At 49.1% G+C, this 17719-nt stretch overlaps 4 protein-coding genes across 4 annotated transcripts; 3 read left to right on the top strand and 1 right to left on the bottom strand.

Moving 5' to 3' along the window:
- Nucleotides 1-2569: 2569 nt before the first annotated feature.
- BC939DRAFT_474837 (uncharacterized protein) lies at nt 2570-4556 on the top strand (the record flags this gene model as incomplete). The annotated part of the gene is made up of 2 exons (XM_051558451.1): nt 2570-3901; nt 4419-4556. 2 exons carry the CDS (start codon nt 2570-2572, stop codon nt 4554-4556), a joined length of 1470 nt encoding a protein of 489 aa, XP_051415032.1.
- A 1087-nt stretch (nt 4557-5643) lies between these two features.
- On the top strand, nt 5644-8344 carry BC939DRAFT_443567 (uncharacterized protein). The gene is made up of 2 exons (XM_051554559.1): nt 5644-6587; nt 7271-8344. The coding sequence occupies exons 1-2, from the start codon at nt 5999-6001 to the stop codon at nt 8212-8214; spliced, it is 1533 nt and encodes a 510-aa protein (XP_051415031.1). The 5' UTR covers nt 5644-5998; the 3' UTR covers nt 8215-8344.
- Nucleotides 8345-12134: 3790 nt separating this feature from the next.
- Nucleotides 12135-13526, bottom strand: BC939DRAFT_63083 (uncharacterized protein). The gene is made up of 3 exons (XM_051561796.1): nt 13467-13526; nt 12871-13377; nt 12135-12767 (listed from the first exon to the last, which is right to left on the bottom strand). The coding sequence occupies exons 2-3, from the start codon at nt 13375-13377 to the stop codon at nt 12498-12500; spliced, it is 777 nt and encodes a 258-aa protein (XP_051415030.1). The 5' UTR covers nt 13467-13526; the 3' UTR covers nt 12135-12497.
- A 406-nt stretch (nt 13527-13932) lies between these two features.
- BC939DRAFT_443552 (ribosomal protein L24e-domain-containing protein) lies at nt 13933-15808 on the top strand. The gene is made up of 4 exons (XM_051554558.1): nt 13933-13957; nt 14635-14710; nt 15137-15442; nt 15570-15808. Exons 1-4 carry the CDS (start codon nt 13953-13955, stop codon nt 15657-15659), a joined length of 477 nt encoding a protein of 158 aa, XP_051415029.1. The 5' UTR covers nt 13933-13952; the 3' UTR covers nt 15660-15808.
- Nucleotides 15809-17719: the final 1911 nt, after the last annotated feature.

Raw genomic sequence — 17719 nt, 5'->3', positions numbered from 1 at the left:
GATACCTTTACATGTTCCTGAAAATGCATGCCACAGCTAGCCTAGTGTCTCGTTAAACTAGACACACTTATTCACGAAAAATGAGCAATTGCATTCTCCTCCTCACCATCCTTGAACGCCGTTTCTTGTTCTTTTTCGTTTTCACCAATGGCAATGCTGCACATTTGTGCATACACAAAAGGGCTGCGCTCTCGTAATGTTTTCCTACTGGTGCATTGATCAACAATTTCTCTTCAGAGGGGAGAAGGACATGTAAACAAGACTAGCCAGAAAGTACAGCATTACACAAAGGAAAATGCTATTGTGTTTGCTATGAAAAGGAAGGAGCGTTAAGGATGGAGGGGCAATAGCAAGGTGATGGGCAAAGGAGTATTGATGGAGGTTTGTTTCTTCTCAAGGTTGTCATGATACGATATGATGAGCGCGTAAAGAACAGGGGAGCATAGTCCGAGATACGGGTTAGAAATAATAGAGTGAGAGATTGAGCTTTCGAGGACAGCCATCGGCAGCTAAGCAACTTGGGATTCCTCTATTGCTTATGTGGTCATGCATAGAATGCGGGCAGAGTGAGAGAACTGCAGCCTCGCAGTGCGGGATGGCTGTTCGCTCTGAAGGACTTTCTCCTTTTCAGAAGAGAGCTGCAAGCTGCTTTTAGGAGCGTGCAATTGCAATTGCAGGCCTAGGCCCTTTTCTATCCTTGCCTCCCTTTCCTTTATCCATACATCTTTAGTTGTCAGCGCTGGTGTTCTTGTTTCCCATAAAGGATTTTCTTTTTTTCCTTTTTTCGACATTATATTCCATCTGACAAGATACAGAGAAAGAGCACACGCATTGCTCGAGTAGCAAATATAGCCTATCTTGTATGTGATCGCTCTCCTCCTCGGGTTTTTTGTTTTTCTTTTTTCTTTTTTCATATAAACCCTTTTCTGTTTTGTTTTTTTTTCCATCCAGAATCAACCTTTTCTTCTCTTCGTTTTTACTCATTCACTCCTCGCGTTCCTCTGCTGATTTCATAGACACGTCGCAGGCAATTTCCGAACAAAAAAGGTATGCTGCAAAACATGATTCTGCTGTGCTGTGATTTTTTATTTTTCGTGCTTTGCCACCCTGTTCATTCTCAAGCACCGATTCTGTCCCTGGACAACCTTGCATGGCCTCTACATTAATCCCCGCACGCGAGAGGAAAGGGGAAGGGGGAAGGGGGGAAGGGGGGGAGAGAGGAAACCCTCTTTTTCCATTCTGAGCATCAAGTCGATATCATCCTACAGTGCTCTCTCCACATCACATATCACTCTATTATTACTACCACTATCATCATGATCATCAATCATTGTGCAATGGGTACATTAACAAAGGCGGCGGGATTTGAGATGGTATAAACATATAGGATCGAGTTATCGATCTACAACGTGCACTATATCGTATATCGCAACACAATCAGTGGATGCATTTATGAAATCGCATTCACGTTCGAGCATTCATCCTCCTGTTTCATCCGCTCGATTTCTTTCGCAGAATCCGATCTGTGTATGGCAATGAGGCTGCTCTACTTTTTCTACACTTTTCGCAACTGACTATTGTTGCTACATCACATTCCGCCCACAAAAAAATATTTTTTCCTTGGAGGTGTGAAGTATTTCCAGCTCGACCAACTGCACCTCAAAGGCATGCCTGATATCCAAGGCTACCTCCACTGGGCTTAAAGGCAAAGGAAGATGACCGGAAGAATGTAAGGGGAGTGAGCGTCCTCCTCTGCAAGGTCCTCCAAATATGCAAACCGGCGGGAAGCTGTTCATTTCATTGGTTTCTCCTCAACAAATTGCCTCCTTGCCATTGGACGGATGTTCATATTAGTATGGATCCTTTTTCCTGTCCTCAACACCAAAAAACCCCTTGTACCCACATCCTTCTTTCCTCTTTTCTTGTGCTGCCCCTGCTATTTGTCGCGTTCTCCCATGCCTTCACGCGCACACATATTCCCTTCTTGTGCCTGACACTTGTCCATATTGCAAGTTTCCTTTGTTTTGTTTACATACACACACACACACACACACACACCAAAGAAGACCTAATCGCGCATTAGCTCTAGCCATTGGACATCCACTCTGTACCCTGCTTCTTCTGTAGCCGACACAAATACGCTGCAGCAGCAGCGGAGCGCAGCGACGAGAACGCGTGCCGCTTGTCTGAGTAGTTTGACATGTGCCCTTGTTTCCCTATTATATAAACAACTTCCAAAATCCGAATGTTGGCCGCTGACCGAGTCCTTTTCTCTCACCCTTTCATACAACAGAACAATCGCACAAACGCCGTACCCACGCGTCAACCAAACCTGACACTCTCCAGCACTCAGCCCTCGTCTTTACTTCTCTCCCTCGCTACGCTCTGACATCTCTTGGCTCAACCATTACTACTACCTTGATCTCATTGACAGGAACTATCGAGCGTCCTTGATCCTCCTCCTACACTTATCGCACCCTTGCTGCGCCCAGACAACTTTCTCGCCTACATTACACCCTTTCTCTCAATTGGCCCAGTCAATTGACTACCTACACATACTATAACCGCAATGGCAACTGAGACGGTCATCTACGTGTCGCTGGCACTAGTGCTGTTGACCAGGATATATGTCTTTATCAGCCCGCCCGAATTCCTCGAAGAGCATAAGGACCAGCGATACCACGAATACCATCTCTATCGACAATATCATCTTCACAAACAGTACGACAAGAATGATTCACAGCGCCGGTCATTGCAAGAGGATCAAGATGACCCGGGTTCACTACTGCCTTCCGGCACAAGGCACCGGTCCGCATCCGAGGGTTTCTCTGATGTGAATCCATTGGAAGTGCTTCACCATCCTTCGGACGAACTGATCCTTCTGGGAAAAGAGACTGGTGCCCGTTCACTCCCACTGCGTGGACCCTCCGTAGACACCCTCTCAAGTCTAGATCCTATCGCTGTTCCATTGACATTATCCAGTCCATCATCTACAACATCACCATATTCACCACACGAGAGCGAGCGGAGCTTCTGGAGTCAGATCCTTGGATCCAGTGAAGCAGGTCCTGTACCCAACTACATCTCACTCGACATCTCCGAGATTCACTATAATGGCTCTCTCGAAGAATTTGACCAGGATGCAGAGGTGCTTCAATCAATCCGCAAGCTGAAGGCCGGACTGAGGGATATGGCCAAGGAATGCCCGACCATGACCATGATCTGGGAGGCCGGACGGTGGTGCTGTCTTGAGGGACGCACGTTGTATATACTAAGGGCCTTGGAGTGGAAGGGTCAGGTTCGCGTACGTGTCTTGGTCGACAAGGATCCGATGACCCTGGCCGTGACAGAGGATTACTGGAAAGCTGCGGGTTTGTCGACCGATGCTGCGCCGCGGCTAAGCGACTACACATTCTTTTCGACTTCAACTCCATCTCCTCTTGCCCAGCCTATCACGCCGCTTTCTCGGTCTTCTGAATTGAATGCGGGAGCAGCAAACACCTCTGACACATCAGGATCAGCTTTGGATGGAGAGCAGAGTTTCAGAGACCTGAATGGTGGTGCGCACGTTCAAATGTCTGCTGCAGCCACAGATGCCAATACTCTCACTATCGGCCTATCACTGGATGGTGGAAATGTCCAGGCACCAGCTGGTGATCATAGTAGGGCGTCAGTCTCCTCCAAGTTCGATTGGATGACGGCAGAAGAAACATCATTACCAGTGTCGCCTGCTGGACACGATGCTGATGATGAGGAAGAAGACGATGAGGTCGAGAGCGATGGATACATGGAGGACGATGAAGGCAACGAGGACGATGAAGGCGACGAGGACGATGAAGGCGACGAGGACGAGGAAGACGGGGTGGATGATCATTTAGGCCAGCTTGGGCTGCACCAGAGGGTACCACAACGGCGGCCACAGAAACATGCGGCGATCTCTCGACACTCTCCCCCTTCTTCACCAGTACTGTTGCCGAATCCAACACTGGACTCTGTTCACCCGCATTTGCAACCCTCGGTGACGACGATGACGGGTTCTGGAGATCGGAAGGCCCCCTTTGGCTCAACAAACAAGCAACGCAAGGCCAGCAAAAGCTTGCAGGAGCACCAGCCCCAGAAGGTTCAACGCCAGCATGAGCGGAAGATATCGATTCCCGAGTTCATGTTGCCACCACCACGACATGACGATCAGGCATATTTGATCATCGACCCTTCAACTTCTTATGCGTCCACGAATGCTACAAGCGCTAGTGTGCGCGAGAACCCACCACGACGGGATAGCGGACACGGGGATAGCCCGTAGCTGTGAACAATGGAATAAAAAAAAATATGTAAAACAGCAATGTATGAGGACTACTCTTTGCAGCAAAAAAAAAAAAAAAAAAAAAAAAAAAAAGCGAAACCTGTTGATGTGCTAGACGCATACCTCATATCCCACGCGAACAGCCAAAAATGACCCCTATGAGTTTGGTGTGTCAGTAGAAAGTTCTTCAACTTCGAAAGAGCGCAGTCTGCTCTACTACGCTGTGGAAAAAGAAGTGAGATTGTGCGCATAAAGAGAGTTAATGCGCCAAAAAAAAAAAAAAAAAAAAAAAAAAAAGAGAGCAAAAGTAGTAAAGCAACGAATCCGGTTTCTGGAACATGCGGTATATTAGCTTCTTTTTTTTTTTCCCCTGTTACCGACGATCCCTGCCTTTTTTTTTCTTCAGAAAGTTGCTGTAGTATGTGCAGACTTTGAGGGGTTATGGCTGACAGAAAGGTTTTTTGCGGCGCGGCTGAATATTGCAATGTCCACAGGAAAAAAAAAAGGGGGGGGGAGCTCATGAATGAGGCGTGCTGGTTAGAGCAGACATCGGGAACAACCAGCAGGTCAGGCAAGTATGGAGGGATATTCACCCGTGGGAGATGGAGGAAAAAAAAAACCACTGCTGGAAGAACATAGAAATTGACTATGGACCCAGTGCTCACGTTTGTAGCTAAATCTAAATACATTTGACAGTTCATCCTGGGTAAACCGAACACCCTGGTGCTTGCTTCGAGGATGCTTATGCTTGCTTGTCTCCATGGCAAACAAGGATCAAGAACACACTCTGCTCTCTGCCGTGTGCAACGCAAGTGTTTGATACATACAACGCCTAAAGAAGACATAGCTTCTGGAGGCCAAGATCGTGTGCACAATAATCGAGACCTGTTTATGGTTTGTGTAGAGGTGTCGGCAGTTCGTAATCCCGCAACCTTTCACTCCTTTGGTGAGTCTGCGCACCATGTTGTATATCAGTAAACAGAGCATACACACGCGCACGAAAGAACAAACAAACAATAAACAGGCACTAGTAATCCAAGCAACTATGGGCCTCGCCTGGTGCTTGCGGACAAAAAGAACAAAAAACAAAAAAACAGAGAATACAGGTTCAGTTTGTAAAAGAGTGGAAGCAAAAGATTCCAACAATGTTTTTCTGGTACCTGAAAGATTGGACAAGAGTGAAACAAGAAACTTCAGTCTGTAATCCTCAGACGGCGCTGGTGTCCCTGGGTAGTTTGGGTCCAATACAGGTTTGGAGATAAACAGTCAAGGGTCTCCTTGTTGCATCGTGCTTTTTTCTAGACAGAGTTGTGCGGTATGTGTTTGAGCATCTTGTGTATCTTGTCCATCTCCGGCGTCCTTTCTTTTCTCCTTTGGGCTAGGATAAACACTCCCTTCCTTTCCCTCTTCTCGCTCCTCTTCGCTCCTCTTCGCTCCTCTTCGTTCCTCCTTTTGTCGATCACTGTCCCATCCTTGGGGTCGCTTTCTTCTCTTTCTTACTCTTCACCCTTTGCCATTTTCAGTCAACACCTCCCCTGGTCCACACTCACCACCTATCATACAAGGCCAGCTCCGGTTTAGTGGCGAAACATAAGACCCCATCCAATCTGCGGGACAGGAACAGCTCTCACATTCACACACTCCACTCACACTCTCCACTCACACCACCCTCCTCCTCGGGCAAAGCATAACAACATGGTGCTCGCTGCACCCATCCCCCGGCCCTTCCACAGGCTCCATAGAGCTCTTAGGGCAGCCCTCGTCTCCACATTTCGGCCTCTTCAGCAGTACCAGTACTCTCTCTACGATCTTCAATACGTCTTTCTCTTCGTCCTCTTCTCGTTCTGTTACTGGATTATGGACAAGCCTGTCTGGTTTAAATTGCCCATTGCCCTGACGACTATCGCCCTGCTGATCCCACGACGCACTCGCCTCTTTATGCTGCCTTTCTTCGCCGTCGCCGCCTGGCTGATTCTCTTTTACTGCTGCCGCTTCATTCCCTCGGAATGGCGACCCCATATCTTCACCTCGGTCCTGCCTGCGCTCGAAAACATTCTCTATGGAGGCAGTATCTCTGAGATGTTGGCTTCAACGACCACACCCACTAAGGATATCTTAGCCTGGCTTCCTTACGGTGTGTTGCATTACGTCCTGCCCATCGTCACGGCCATCTTGATCGTCGTATTTGGACCTCCAGGGACTCTGCCTGTTTATGCTAGGACCTTTGGGTACATGAACGTGGCGGGAGTGCTTACTCAGATCCTCTTCCCCTGTGCGCCTCCATGTAAGTTTTATGTCATGCTTGAGATGCTTGCCGCTGCTTGCAATGCAGGAAATTTGAAAGGCCATGCACAGCCGATCTTTTTTTTTTTTCGTTTCCGGCATATTCTCCTTTCCCCCATTTCCCTAGTTTTCTTGCCTTTCCTGCCTTTCCTGCCTCAATACGGCCCAACGTATCAGATCGTGTATTCATTGGCTTGTGGCTAAGGATGTGATATGCGTTTAATTGTTATGTCCATTGGGCTACATGAGTTTGGGTATCATGGAATGTGCTCCCTTCTCCTGTATCAATTGATTTCTGATACACACACGAAACAGCACCAGTCTCTATTCTTTCTCCGTATTAAGGCAAATGGAGCTATCAATGATTCAAAAATTCCCCGCTCATATCTGCCTGTGTACCCCATCGCTTTTTAAGCGATTGATGAAGCTTGCAGTGCTGGCTTTATGTTCAAACGGGTCTGAATTACGCCAGATGGTTACTGAATGGAGAATGTAAGGGGTCAGCTTTCTTGAAAAGAAACTGTATGAGGCAAACGCAAGCAAATGCAAGAGCATTGGTCCTCTCATTCCTCCAGCTGTACTTTTTTTGTCCCGTTTTGGAACCAACTCGGTGCTTACAGCTACTCTATCCTTGGTTTATGTGTATATCAACCCTAACGTAATGTGTTCCCTATCTCAAAACAGGGTACGAAACACGCTATGGAGGTTTCAAGCCAGCAGCGTACACCATGCCCGGGGATCCCGGTGGATTGGCGCGTGTTGATGATATCCTGGGTATCGAAATGTACAAAACCACGTTCACTGCTTCGCCACTGGTCTTTGGCGCGTTTCCGTCGCTCCATTCGGCGGTCTCGTGCCAACTCGCGTTCTTCTTGGTCTACGTCTTTGGTCCCAGATCGATCCCCTTTGCGCTGTGCTACATCCTCTGGGTTTGGTGGGCGACCATGTATCTCGGTCATCATTATGTTGTCGATCTCGTTGGCGGAGGTGCATACGCCGTCATTGCCTTTTGGATCGGCTCGTTCTTTTTGCCGCCGGTCCTGCCTCCTCAGGAACCTGAGCTCTTTAGCAAACCTAGGGAATTCCAGGATCTGGGCGACGCCATGAACCGACAGGAGAAGCAAACCCTGTTCAACGCGCCTGAAGACGACGAGGAGGAGATAGACATTAGGCACAGCAGCAACGGTGGACCAAGTAAGAGCATCGATAAGTCTTGGAACATGGGACATGACGAGGTAGAAGACGCTGAACATGGTGGACAGATATCATTCAAGGACAACGGTGTGGATATCATGGAGATGAACAGCGTTGTCGTCGTGACCATCCCAACACGCGAGGAGCTCGAGATTGAAGTAGCGCGGACAACATTCTCTGAGCCATCATCGCCGACCGGTAGTGAGCGCTCGATCTCGTCATCGACGACTGTATCATCGTGGACACGAAAGAAGAAGAGGGTCTCAGCAACAAGGTCGCGCCAGTCATGGATTGGTTGGCAAGGATACGAATCCTGGATCGAAGTTTTGGCGACCGTGAATTCTCCAAGAACATCGCCAAAGACGTCCCCAAAGAGTACTCCAGCGCCGTCTCCACGCAGCTCAACGGCTAATGTGCCGGGAGCGCCTTTTTAAAGACAGGGATATCCCCTTCCAACTTCTGTACAATATAATCTACACTACTCCTTCTCTTCCTTCTCTTTTGTCCCCTAATCGCTTCTATCTAGCATCTGCCATCTAATTTTAAAATAAATAAGAGTTTACCAAAGAGTTGTGCAGTAGATTGACGATGTGGATATTCTGATAGCTAGGAATGCAGCAGGAACGTGTCTGAGAGGAAAGAACAGGTAACAGGCGTTATCCTGGATAACACGGCCATAACGCCCCCCGACGAGTACCTTGGGTCACCACTTGCTCACTGAGCAAGGTAATGGAGGCAGGCCCCACCTACTAAGGGTCTCTGGCCAAGAAAAGATTGCATGGTGCATCCTCTACGTTTAGTTTAGTATGCTCGATTTTGATCGATAGCGCTATATCTGTCCTGGCCTTCCATACGCGACCAAGCAGGGAGAAAATGGAGCTAGCCTTACGCTAGATTGTGGGAGTACAGAGCACCTGTTCTAGCAAGAATACTGAGGGTCGGCCTCAAAACACGAGTATCAAAGTACGCAAATATCCGTCATGAACACAAGCATGCAAGGCAGGAGGAGTAACCAGTGCTATCGACGAGCGGAATTTTCGCTTGGGAAAGCCTCAGTTGCTTCACTCGTACTCCCGCTCGAAATTTCTTCTCTGTCGCCCGAGTTTTCCTCTTGCTCGTCAGCTATCTCAGCCTGAGCTCCAAAAAAACCTGGGATGGCAATGGCACTAGCAGAAATAACACCAAGGCCTCGTTTCATCCTTGTCGACCTCGGAGTCAACAGCGCTGAATGTCTGGAAGTGTTTATGAAACATTCGGAGCTTCCTTGTCCAAAGCGGCCGACATACGAGCAAGCTGTGTATGTCCCCTCGCGCGGCACCTCGTCTCAGCGACTTATCCCACTGGTCGGATAAGACATTGATGGCGTCTTGTAATCTGGTGAGACCTATTTGTCAAAGGTCAATCCTGTGCTCAACAAATACGTTTGTCAAGGCCAAGGTCAACGCCTTCTCGTCTACTATTGTGGATGTCAAGAACGCGATTACGCAGCTTCTCCCTCAACAGTGTCAACGCCGACAACGATCATTGGAATTCATCCACTCACACTAATCATCCTGATACCATTAAACCGAGACATAACTGTACGGATTTGACTCGATATCTGTATCTCGAGATGGTTACTCCAGAATATATTACTGCGAGATTCCGTGGTTGTCAAAATGGATACCGAAGGTCTGGAGTACGAGGTCGTGCCACATATGGTCGATATGGGCGTGTGAGTGCTTGTAGATCATTTATTGGTCGATGGTACGGGGCCGACGTTGGAAGAGGTACGCCTGAGTATATCAGACTTCGCCGAATACGAAGCGCGTCGCGCTGGGGGTTCTATCCCTTAGACCGTCTCAACTGGAAAGAGAGACAGTCACCTAGGATAAATTTTAACTGATATGGCCAGTACAGTTATTCTTGCTGGGGTCGGCGGAGGGGGTCCAGCGCACAAAATGATGCTGAAAGTACTTCACCGGGGTCCACCCCCACGACCACAACATTCTGAAGGTCTTGATCGAAAGCCTTTGCGAGAGACCCTTTGTTAGGAAACCGCGATGTAATCTCCGGGATCCGCGCCTTAAATTTGGATGAATGCCAACGTCGTCGTATGTCAAATGCCATTAGGTGGAGCTGGACTCCGTCTGTTCTCATCATATTGCTGATGGCATAGTGCTCCTTGACGCTGTCATTACTTGAGAGGTCGGGGGGCACGGGGGGCTCCGTGCCTTCGGCAGCTGCTTGCTTCCTAGCCTTGTGATTTGCAAAGATCCTCTTCATGTACCCATCGAGTGCAGCTTGGCCGTATGTGTTTGGATGGTCCTTCAGCAATCGGTTCATGGTCGTTGTTTTCTTGCCATATGAAGTCTGGTTCTTGAGGGGAACCGCCTTGATCTCGACCTTGTCTCCGATAAACAGTAGTCGGAAAAGCTCCCCATATTTCTCTGATGCAAGTTCGTGAGCCGTCTCGGAAGAGCAGACTTGAGATTCCATGATATGCCGCGTAGGGTGCGTCTTTGAATTTGAATTGCCCCAAAGAAGTGAAAGAATGGCAGCCTCAGAGCACAAGATGAAAGAGTCTCCCAACTTCGACGGCACACGGAGAAAGTACCTCCACCAAATTTGGATGTGTCCCTTCTTAAATGACACCTTGTCTTTCTGTTTATCGCCGTCGGAGCTCTCGTCATCCTCAACTGGAGATATATCATCCGTGAATAAACGAGCACGCTTCAGCTAATAGAAACAAGAAATAAACGTAAGTTCACAGCGGAGAAGCAAATCGACGCGAGATATATCTTGTTCCGGACAGTGGAAATGTTACCTTGTTCACAATGAACTTGGGCAGTCTGAAAATGCTCCCGAACCGCGGTCCGGACCTCCACCGCCAGTTCCGCCTGGATGACGCTCAGGGGTATATCTTGGCAGTCCTTTGTCGGTGCGCAATCTGAAAGAACGCTCAGGAAATCGTCATAAATCGAGCGCGCAATTGTTTTCGCCTGAATTGCCGCCGAGTCTTTAGGTGGTCTCCCGCGGGGCGCTACTGGACCATTCAGAATCAAAGAGATCAGATTTCTGATGATAGTTTCTCCATGTGCCTTGTGCAGAATGAGATCAAGTGGGTCTGCGTTCTTGTCCTCCTTGTGCTGGACTTCCGGAGCACTCGCTTGATTGACATCAATGTCCATATTATGTTCTGGTGCCAGGCGCGCTTGTTCTGGGTTGCATGCAGTGGCAGTGCAGACCTCCTCCTGGATTCCTGATCCATTTGCTTCATCAATGCCCAAGTTCTGGTCTGGTGTTGAGCGCGCTTGATCTGAATTGGATATGGTGGCGACTCTGACCTCCTTGTAGAGAAAAAGTTCAAGCGCTTTAAACACGAGAATACGAGTTTGGCTCATGATGCGTTCCGCGACGATCTTGGTCTGGGCTACGCTCAGCTTCGTGACGCGGTGCAGGCATCCTGTGATCGATCCTGCAGTCATTTTGGTAGTCTTGAAAGCCTCCCCGAACAGGTGCTTAGTCAGGTTAGCTCCGGCTCGCCTCTCCGCTTTTTCATCATTTTCCTCGTCCTTCTTGGGTTTCGTCTTGATTTCACTCGTGGCCTTAGGATTATCATCCATGCTTCCGTGCTTCTTCTTCCGCGGGCGCGGTTCCTCGGTGGACATCTTTTTCAATGCGACCTTGTCAACCGGGCATGACTGGCTGACGTCCACGACAACACGAGGGGAATAACGAGCCGTTCCTGCTCTTGTACTAAGGGATAGTCCCAAAAATAAAATAAAATAAAATAAAATCAATAATATGATTGTATCAAAGCGACAAAGCTGTAAAAGGACGTAATGAATTTGAACTCGCAACAAAGTCATACGGCAATCATACCTGCTTCGTCTCCATTTTGCCTCCCGGGCTTTTTTACGTCTTGTTTTGCCTTTGGGGCGTCGCTTTCTCCGTTGCTGGGCGTTCCCTTTCTCGTGTCTGCGGCGACGGCGTCGGGTCTGAAGAATCATCTGCTATCCAGGCGTCTGCAGGCTGTGCCGGACAGGGGAAGAAAACGCCAAGCCTGCAGAAGTGTCGCTGGTGAGTGTATCGGCTGGAGGATTTGTCCGCAAGGCTCGAGTCATATTTCTCCTTTGCAGCTTGCACTTCTCGAGCTTCTGGAGTATGCCCAGTATTCTCTCGTGGGTCGTGCACGATGGCGTAGCGGAGTCAAGGTAGTCCTCACGCACTTGAACGAAAGCCGAAATGGCGTGGGTGTAGTCGTCCACACCCTTTTTTTGTCCTCCTCTCGCCCGTTGCAAATACTCTTGAATCAGCTCCTTGATAATCTCAGCCTCAGTCGTCTTGGATCCTGGCGCGTCCATTGTTGATCCATCGCCTGCTCCGGTCTCGGTCCTCATCTCTCGGATGATCTTGGTGTTTCTTTGGAAGCCGTGCCACGGGAGTGCCTTAGAGTAGTCGTTCTTAGTAACGATTGATGCCAGCAACAGCTCACGGTCGTATGCGAGGTCCAGAGACTCGAGCAGGTCAGCCTTCTTGTACGTGGTAAGCTCTCGGTACTTTCCGACGGGTATAGTGATTTCTCTAACACCTTGATATACCATCATATCACTGTCGGCGGTAATGATTGCGAGGTCGTCTTTATTATTATCAGCTTGATATAACTCGGCAATGTGCGTGTCTGCTTGGAAGGGACATTCACAGGTGTGCCACTCCAAGGGCTCCAGCCCATTTCTTATGTCTGCCAGCGCTGCTTGGATGTCTTGTACGCGTTTCGACATTGCTTGTACAGGGGGGCCAAAGAGCCGCTGTTTTTTCCTATGGCGTTGTCAGCTCGCGCCTTCAGAGTCTTGATCCGGTTGCTGAGGGATATGGCCCGATCTTGTCGCTCTTGAGACTTTTGTATCGAGGCCTTTCCGTCAAAGTGTAAAACTGTTGTCGATTTGCCAAAGTGCTTTGACATGATTTTGTTGAGATCATGCGCTATGTGGCCGTAGTTCTGTGACTAGAGATGAGGCGGGGCCGATAAACGAAGCAACAGAACATGTGTCAGCACTTGGTTGCTATGCTGCGTAAGCTGATACGAAACCATTGGCACATTTAATTACCTGCTCTGTTGTTCCAGGTCGGTCTGGTGTCAATCGTCCATTAGGGCCAATGAACAGTGCAGGATGTTGCACTCCGGTAGCCTGTATCTCGCTCGCATAACTAGAGCAAGCCTTTCCTCGCTTGGATGGAGCCTCGGAGAAACTCAGGGCGCGCTGCTTGATGCCGCTTCTCCTGCTAGTGCTGGCGTCTGCAGCAGAAGGCGCGTCTTGTGCTGCTGAGGCTGTGGAGACTGCGGGGGCTGTGAGCACTGCGGGGGCTGTGGGCACTGCGAGAAAGGTCGTCGTTTCTGTTAGAATGGAAGGCGCTGATGCGCTGGTAGTTGTCGTAGCCGTTGCCTCAGATCTCGCTTCCTTGGCGACTCTTTTACACGTCACTTTGAAGGTCCTTGTTTGCAAGAATCCAAAGTACAGACTCAAGACATCGACATGAACTTTCTTGCTCTGCAGATCATAAGCTAGCGTTCCTTCGGTGTCTTTTATAGCTTTGGGTAGCCCAGTGACTCCCATCTGGTACGATAAAGACCAAGTCAAAGTAGACAGTTAATGAGTATCAAATTTGGTATATGTATCCATTTGCAGAAGCATTCAAGACTCACGTTAAGGATATGCGACAGTGCTTGAGGGCTGATAGGGGAGTGGATGAGGAAAGGAGTGGGTCAGGGATGTGCGGAATGATGTTACTTTTAAGGCCCCGAGATCTAACTATTATTTCATTCGTATCTTGCAGTGACTGATCACTGTTCTCATAAACCACCTAGACTGGGGCGGCGAAAAACTGCTGTAAGATAATGTATTTCATGTCAGGAGTGGGCGGCCGACGAGAAAATAATGGCGCCATAGGCTTTTAGACTGTAGACGCCTTTTCCCTCTCTCTCTTTCCCTCTCTCTCTTTTCCTCTCTCTTTCCTTTTCTACTCACCCGCCTTCTCACAACTGCAGATTACAAATGGCCCATATAGTAATATATATATGGCATGGTACTGACTCTGGTGAACATAAATTAAGGGCCCTACTGAAGATAAAGTACAGGGCGGAGCACGCCCACAATGGATCTTCCTTTTCGAATTTATTCTCAGTCCAAAAATGAAGTAATACCTTGTGCCAAAGAGATCCAGGGAAATCACCATCCAACACGGGCATCCATCCATCGATCGACATTGTTCACCATTAGACACGAATATCGCTAGCAATTCGTCACCATGTCATTCGGCAACTGGCGGCAGCATTCTTCTACGAGCAGGCGAATATCCTTTTTTCGACATCAACTTTGCATCTGATGGTGTACTTGTTGAACGACATCATGGCAATCGACTGAAGGGAGGGAGGCAGCACCAATTGAGTGCTTACTAGCAAAACTATTGAGACGAAGCCAACCCAGAGCTGAGCGTGCGCAGGATGTAATATTGGTTCGACATTATGATTGATGACATCTCAGTGGAACCTTTGATCCATGGCACATCAACAGAACTATAACCAACTCGACCCAGGACGTCAACAAACAGCATCATGAATGGACTATTTTTTAAAGAGCGTAGAGGCAAGGTTGGCGAGCTTGACACCGTGGCCTTGATGTCAGACCGCCTGGTGACAGGACTCTGCCGGTGTCCTCACAGTTATGAGTTATCAATAGCAGGATCAGACAGGACTTCGCCAACATCACGCGGACGTCGCCCCCCTTCCATCTACTCGTTCGTACTGAAAATCGCTGTACTGCTTCAGTTTCCTGACGCTCTCTGTCTCTCCATTCCTTTCCCTTGCTCATCAGGATCGAGATTTGTGCCTTCTCTGGAGCCAAGATCTACCCCGGCAAGGGCAAGATTTACGTCCGCGTCGACAGCAGGGTACGTAAAGCAATACGTCGGCGATGAATTACGATCGCATCATGGACATACTTTCTACCGCCTGGGACCGATACGCGACATATCAGAGGCGAAAATCAAAGCGACGTTTAGCATGGACGACGGCTTCCTTTTTTTTTTTGGGACTAGGAAGTGGTTCCCATACAAAGGAGTCGGATGCACCAGGACGCGCTTGTCGACAACATAGGAATGCTTAAGAGCATGCTATCGAAGGCTGTAATCATGATGTACCTCATATAACGCGATCAATCGGACAAATAGCTTCATTACAACAGTTAAAACGGAAACAGCATATTGCTACATATTCGACACTCAACTCACGAACGGAACCGACAATTGATCATCATATTAAGACGCGGTTATCTCATACGACCCTCCTGTTCCAAAAAAAAAAAAAAAAAAAAATAGTCGTTCCGTTTCGTCAACGGTAAGGCCGAGTCCCTCTTCTTGCAGCGCAAGAACCCCCGCAAGATCTCCTGGACCGTCCTCTTCCGCCGCATGCACAAGAAGGGTATCTCTGAGGAGGTTGCCAAGAAGCGCACCCGCCGCACTGTCAAGCACCAGCGTGCTGTCGTCGGTGCTTCCTGGGAGGCCATCCGCGCCAAGCGCAACCAGAAGCCCGAGGTCCGTGCTGCTGCCCGTGCTGCCGCCCTCCGTGATAGCAAGGAGAAGAAGAAGGCTGAGGATGCCCAGAAGAAGTCTGAGAAGGCTAAGGTGCGTGTCAGATCGCTGGTGTTGCTTTAATCGAGGATTGTTTCGAGGCCGGGACGATGCAGTGCAGTGTGAACTAATCATGAATTCTTTACTTTATCTCTTTTTTTGCTATTATTAATAATAATAGAACGCCTCCAGCGCTGCCCGTGGACAGCCCAAGTTCTCCAAGCAGGGCGCCAAGGGTGCCAAGGTCTCCATTGCCAACACCTCCCGTTAAAATACTTCTTGGGAATTTGAATAAATCTCCTGCGAACATTTCAAACCTTTTTATGATGCGTTTGAAAAACGTGTTTTCGTTTGTTATGTTGCCAGGGATGGTATATATTAGGATATTCCTAGGTGGATAATTTATAATTTTTTGTGAACGAAAAGAAGGATGCATTTGAACAAAGAGGAATATGTATATAGCCCAAACTTTCTGGTAAAGGGCATGGAATGCTAGACTATTCTGTCTCAGTGACGATGAGGTTTTTGAGGAGGATTCCACAGTCGAGCATGCCGACGTATCCCTTCCTGCTCGCCATTTCTTGCTCGATCGCATCGTTCTCGCGGATCACGATACTTCGTCCCTCGCGCCTTGTCCTCCACACTGTCACTTTTGCAAAGTCCGAGTGATCCGAGACGACCTGGAAGTCGGTCTTGCTGAGGATCCAGCTTTCGAGTACGGCCTGCTGTTGCTTCGATATCGAAGGGTGTTGTGGCTGCTTGGTTTGGCTCCGGTCCTTTGGCAATATCCATTTGGGCGCAATGACCTCCTCATCCCATTCTTCTTGCGATTCCATGACCCTGACCATACCAGGGTCTTCGGAGACGGCGACAAAGATGACCTTTTGACCCTTACGCTTTGGAGCAAATTCTCGAGCAATTTGGCGGGCGCAGGTCATGTATCGATCCACGATTGCTTTGCGGTCATTGGAGATAGACTTCCATGATTTGTTCACTCGGTCTTGCTGTTCTAATCCCGCGCCAGACTGTCCTGGACGGATGTAGATGCCAATGGAGAAGATGGCCGGGAGTTTGAACAGGGTGGCATAAGGGTGGATCAGCTGCTGGAGCTCGATCTTTGGCTGAATCAGGATATCGAGAAGGCAACCGAAGGTCTTTGGGACGGCATGAGTCCTGGATACGTCACGCTCGTCGTGAATCGCGGTGTGGAATGCGGCCGATATGAATTCGTGGGACGCGGTCGCGGACGAGAGTGAGGATGCAGAGGCGAAAGTGAAGAGCGAGCCATGCGCGGAGGGTGCGTGGATGGTGGGAGCGCGCGCACGAACAAGATTGACCGACCCGAGGTTGGCTCCGTCGATGGCCTCGTTGTTTTGAAGGCGAAGACGGTCATGACTCTGTTGGATGAGGCGGTCTGGGAGGGGCAGGCTCAGATTCAGGAACAAACGAAGGGTCCTGGTTGTGTTAACGAATTGAGGCAGAATATCGTGGTCCAGGACGAGCTCGACGCCATCCTGGTCAAGGGCAGCGACTAGTTTCTTCATTCGGGTGGGACTCGTTCTCTGGCCCAGACGTCGCTGACGGCCTCGTCGTTGCTGAGGAAGGTCACTCGTCGCTGGGTCATTGGGCGTCAGTTGTCGCTCAAATCCGACTCGATTTCTGCTCTTGCTCCTCAGCCCCCAGAGTCGATCCTGCAGCTGTTCATCCGCTACTTGACCATCCTGTGCTCCGTTATTACTGCCAATAGAACTATTCGTGTTTTCACTGTGGCCATCCTCATGATTTGAAAACAATGGGTCTTGGAGTTGAAACAATTGACCGAGGTCGCGACTAGTCATGTCCGCCGTATCCACTTTGGCTGTACTGTCTGCTGCTGGCGGAGATGTCCAGTGCAGGAACAACGACGGCTCGAAGCTCTCCCGCAGATCTTTGAGTTGATCCGGATTGGAAAAAAATGCACGGGACTCGGCTACGGACCAAGCAAACGCTGATGCCATAGCTAGTATCTGCGAGAACACATTGCCGCAGGGTTGGTATTGCTGTTGTTGTGGATCGTGGACCGCCAATGTCGATATTCCAGTAGCTGGTATCATAGGACGAACCGTGTTTGAGCAGGTGTGAATGGTATATCGTGAGGGCAGGGTCTTATCCATGACTTGGTTCTGGAACTCGACATAGTTGGGAATCCAAGAACCGCAATTATGATGGCCCTTGATGGGTACTGTCGAAATCTTTGGCGAAGTGCCCTTGCGGTCCTCAAGCACTGTTTGCAGCGGACGGGGTGCTTGATTGATGAACAAGGCGATGAAGAATGCGTGGTCGGCAGGTCGG

The sequence above is a fragment of the Gamsiella multidivaricata genome, assembly GCF_025024155.1.
Source record: "Gamsiella multidivaricata strain RSA 2152 chromosome Unknown BC939scaffold_14, whole genome shotgun sequence".
Lineage (NCBI taxonomy): Eukaryota > Fungi > Mortierellomycota > Mortierellomycetes > Mortierellales > Mortierellaceae > Gamsiella > Gamsiella multidivaricata.
Note: the sequence above shows the minus strand (reverse complement) of the source record. Positions and strands in the feature narration are given on the sequence as shown.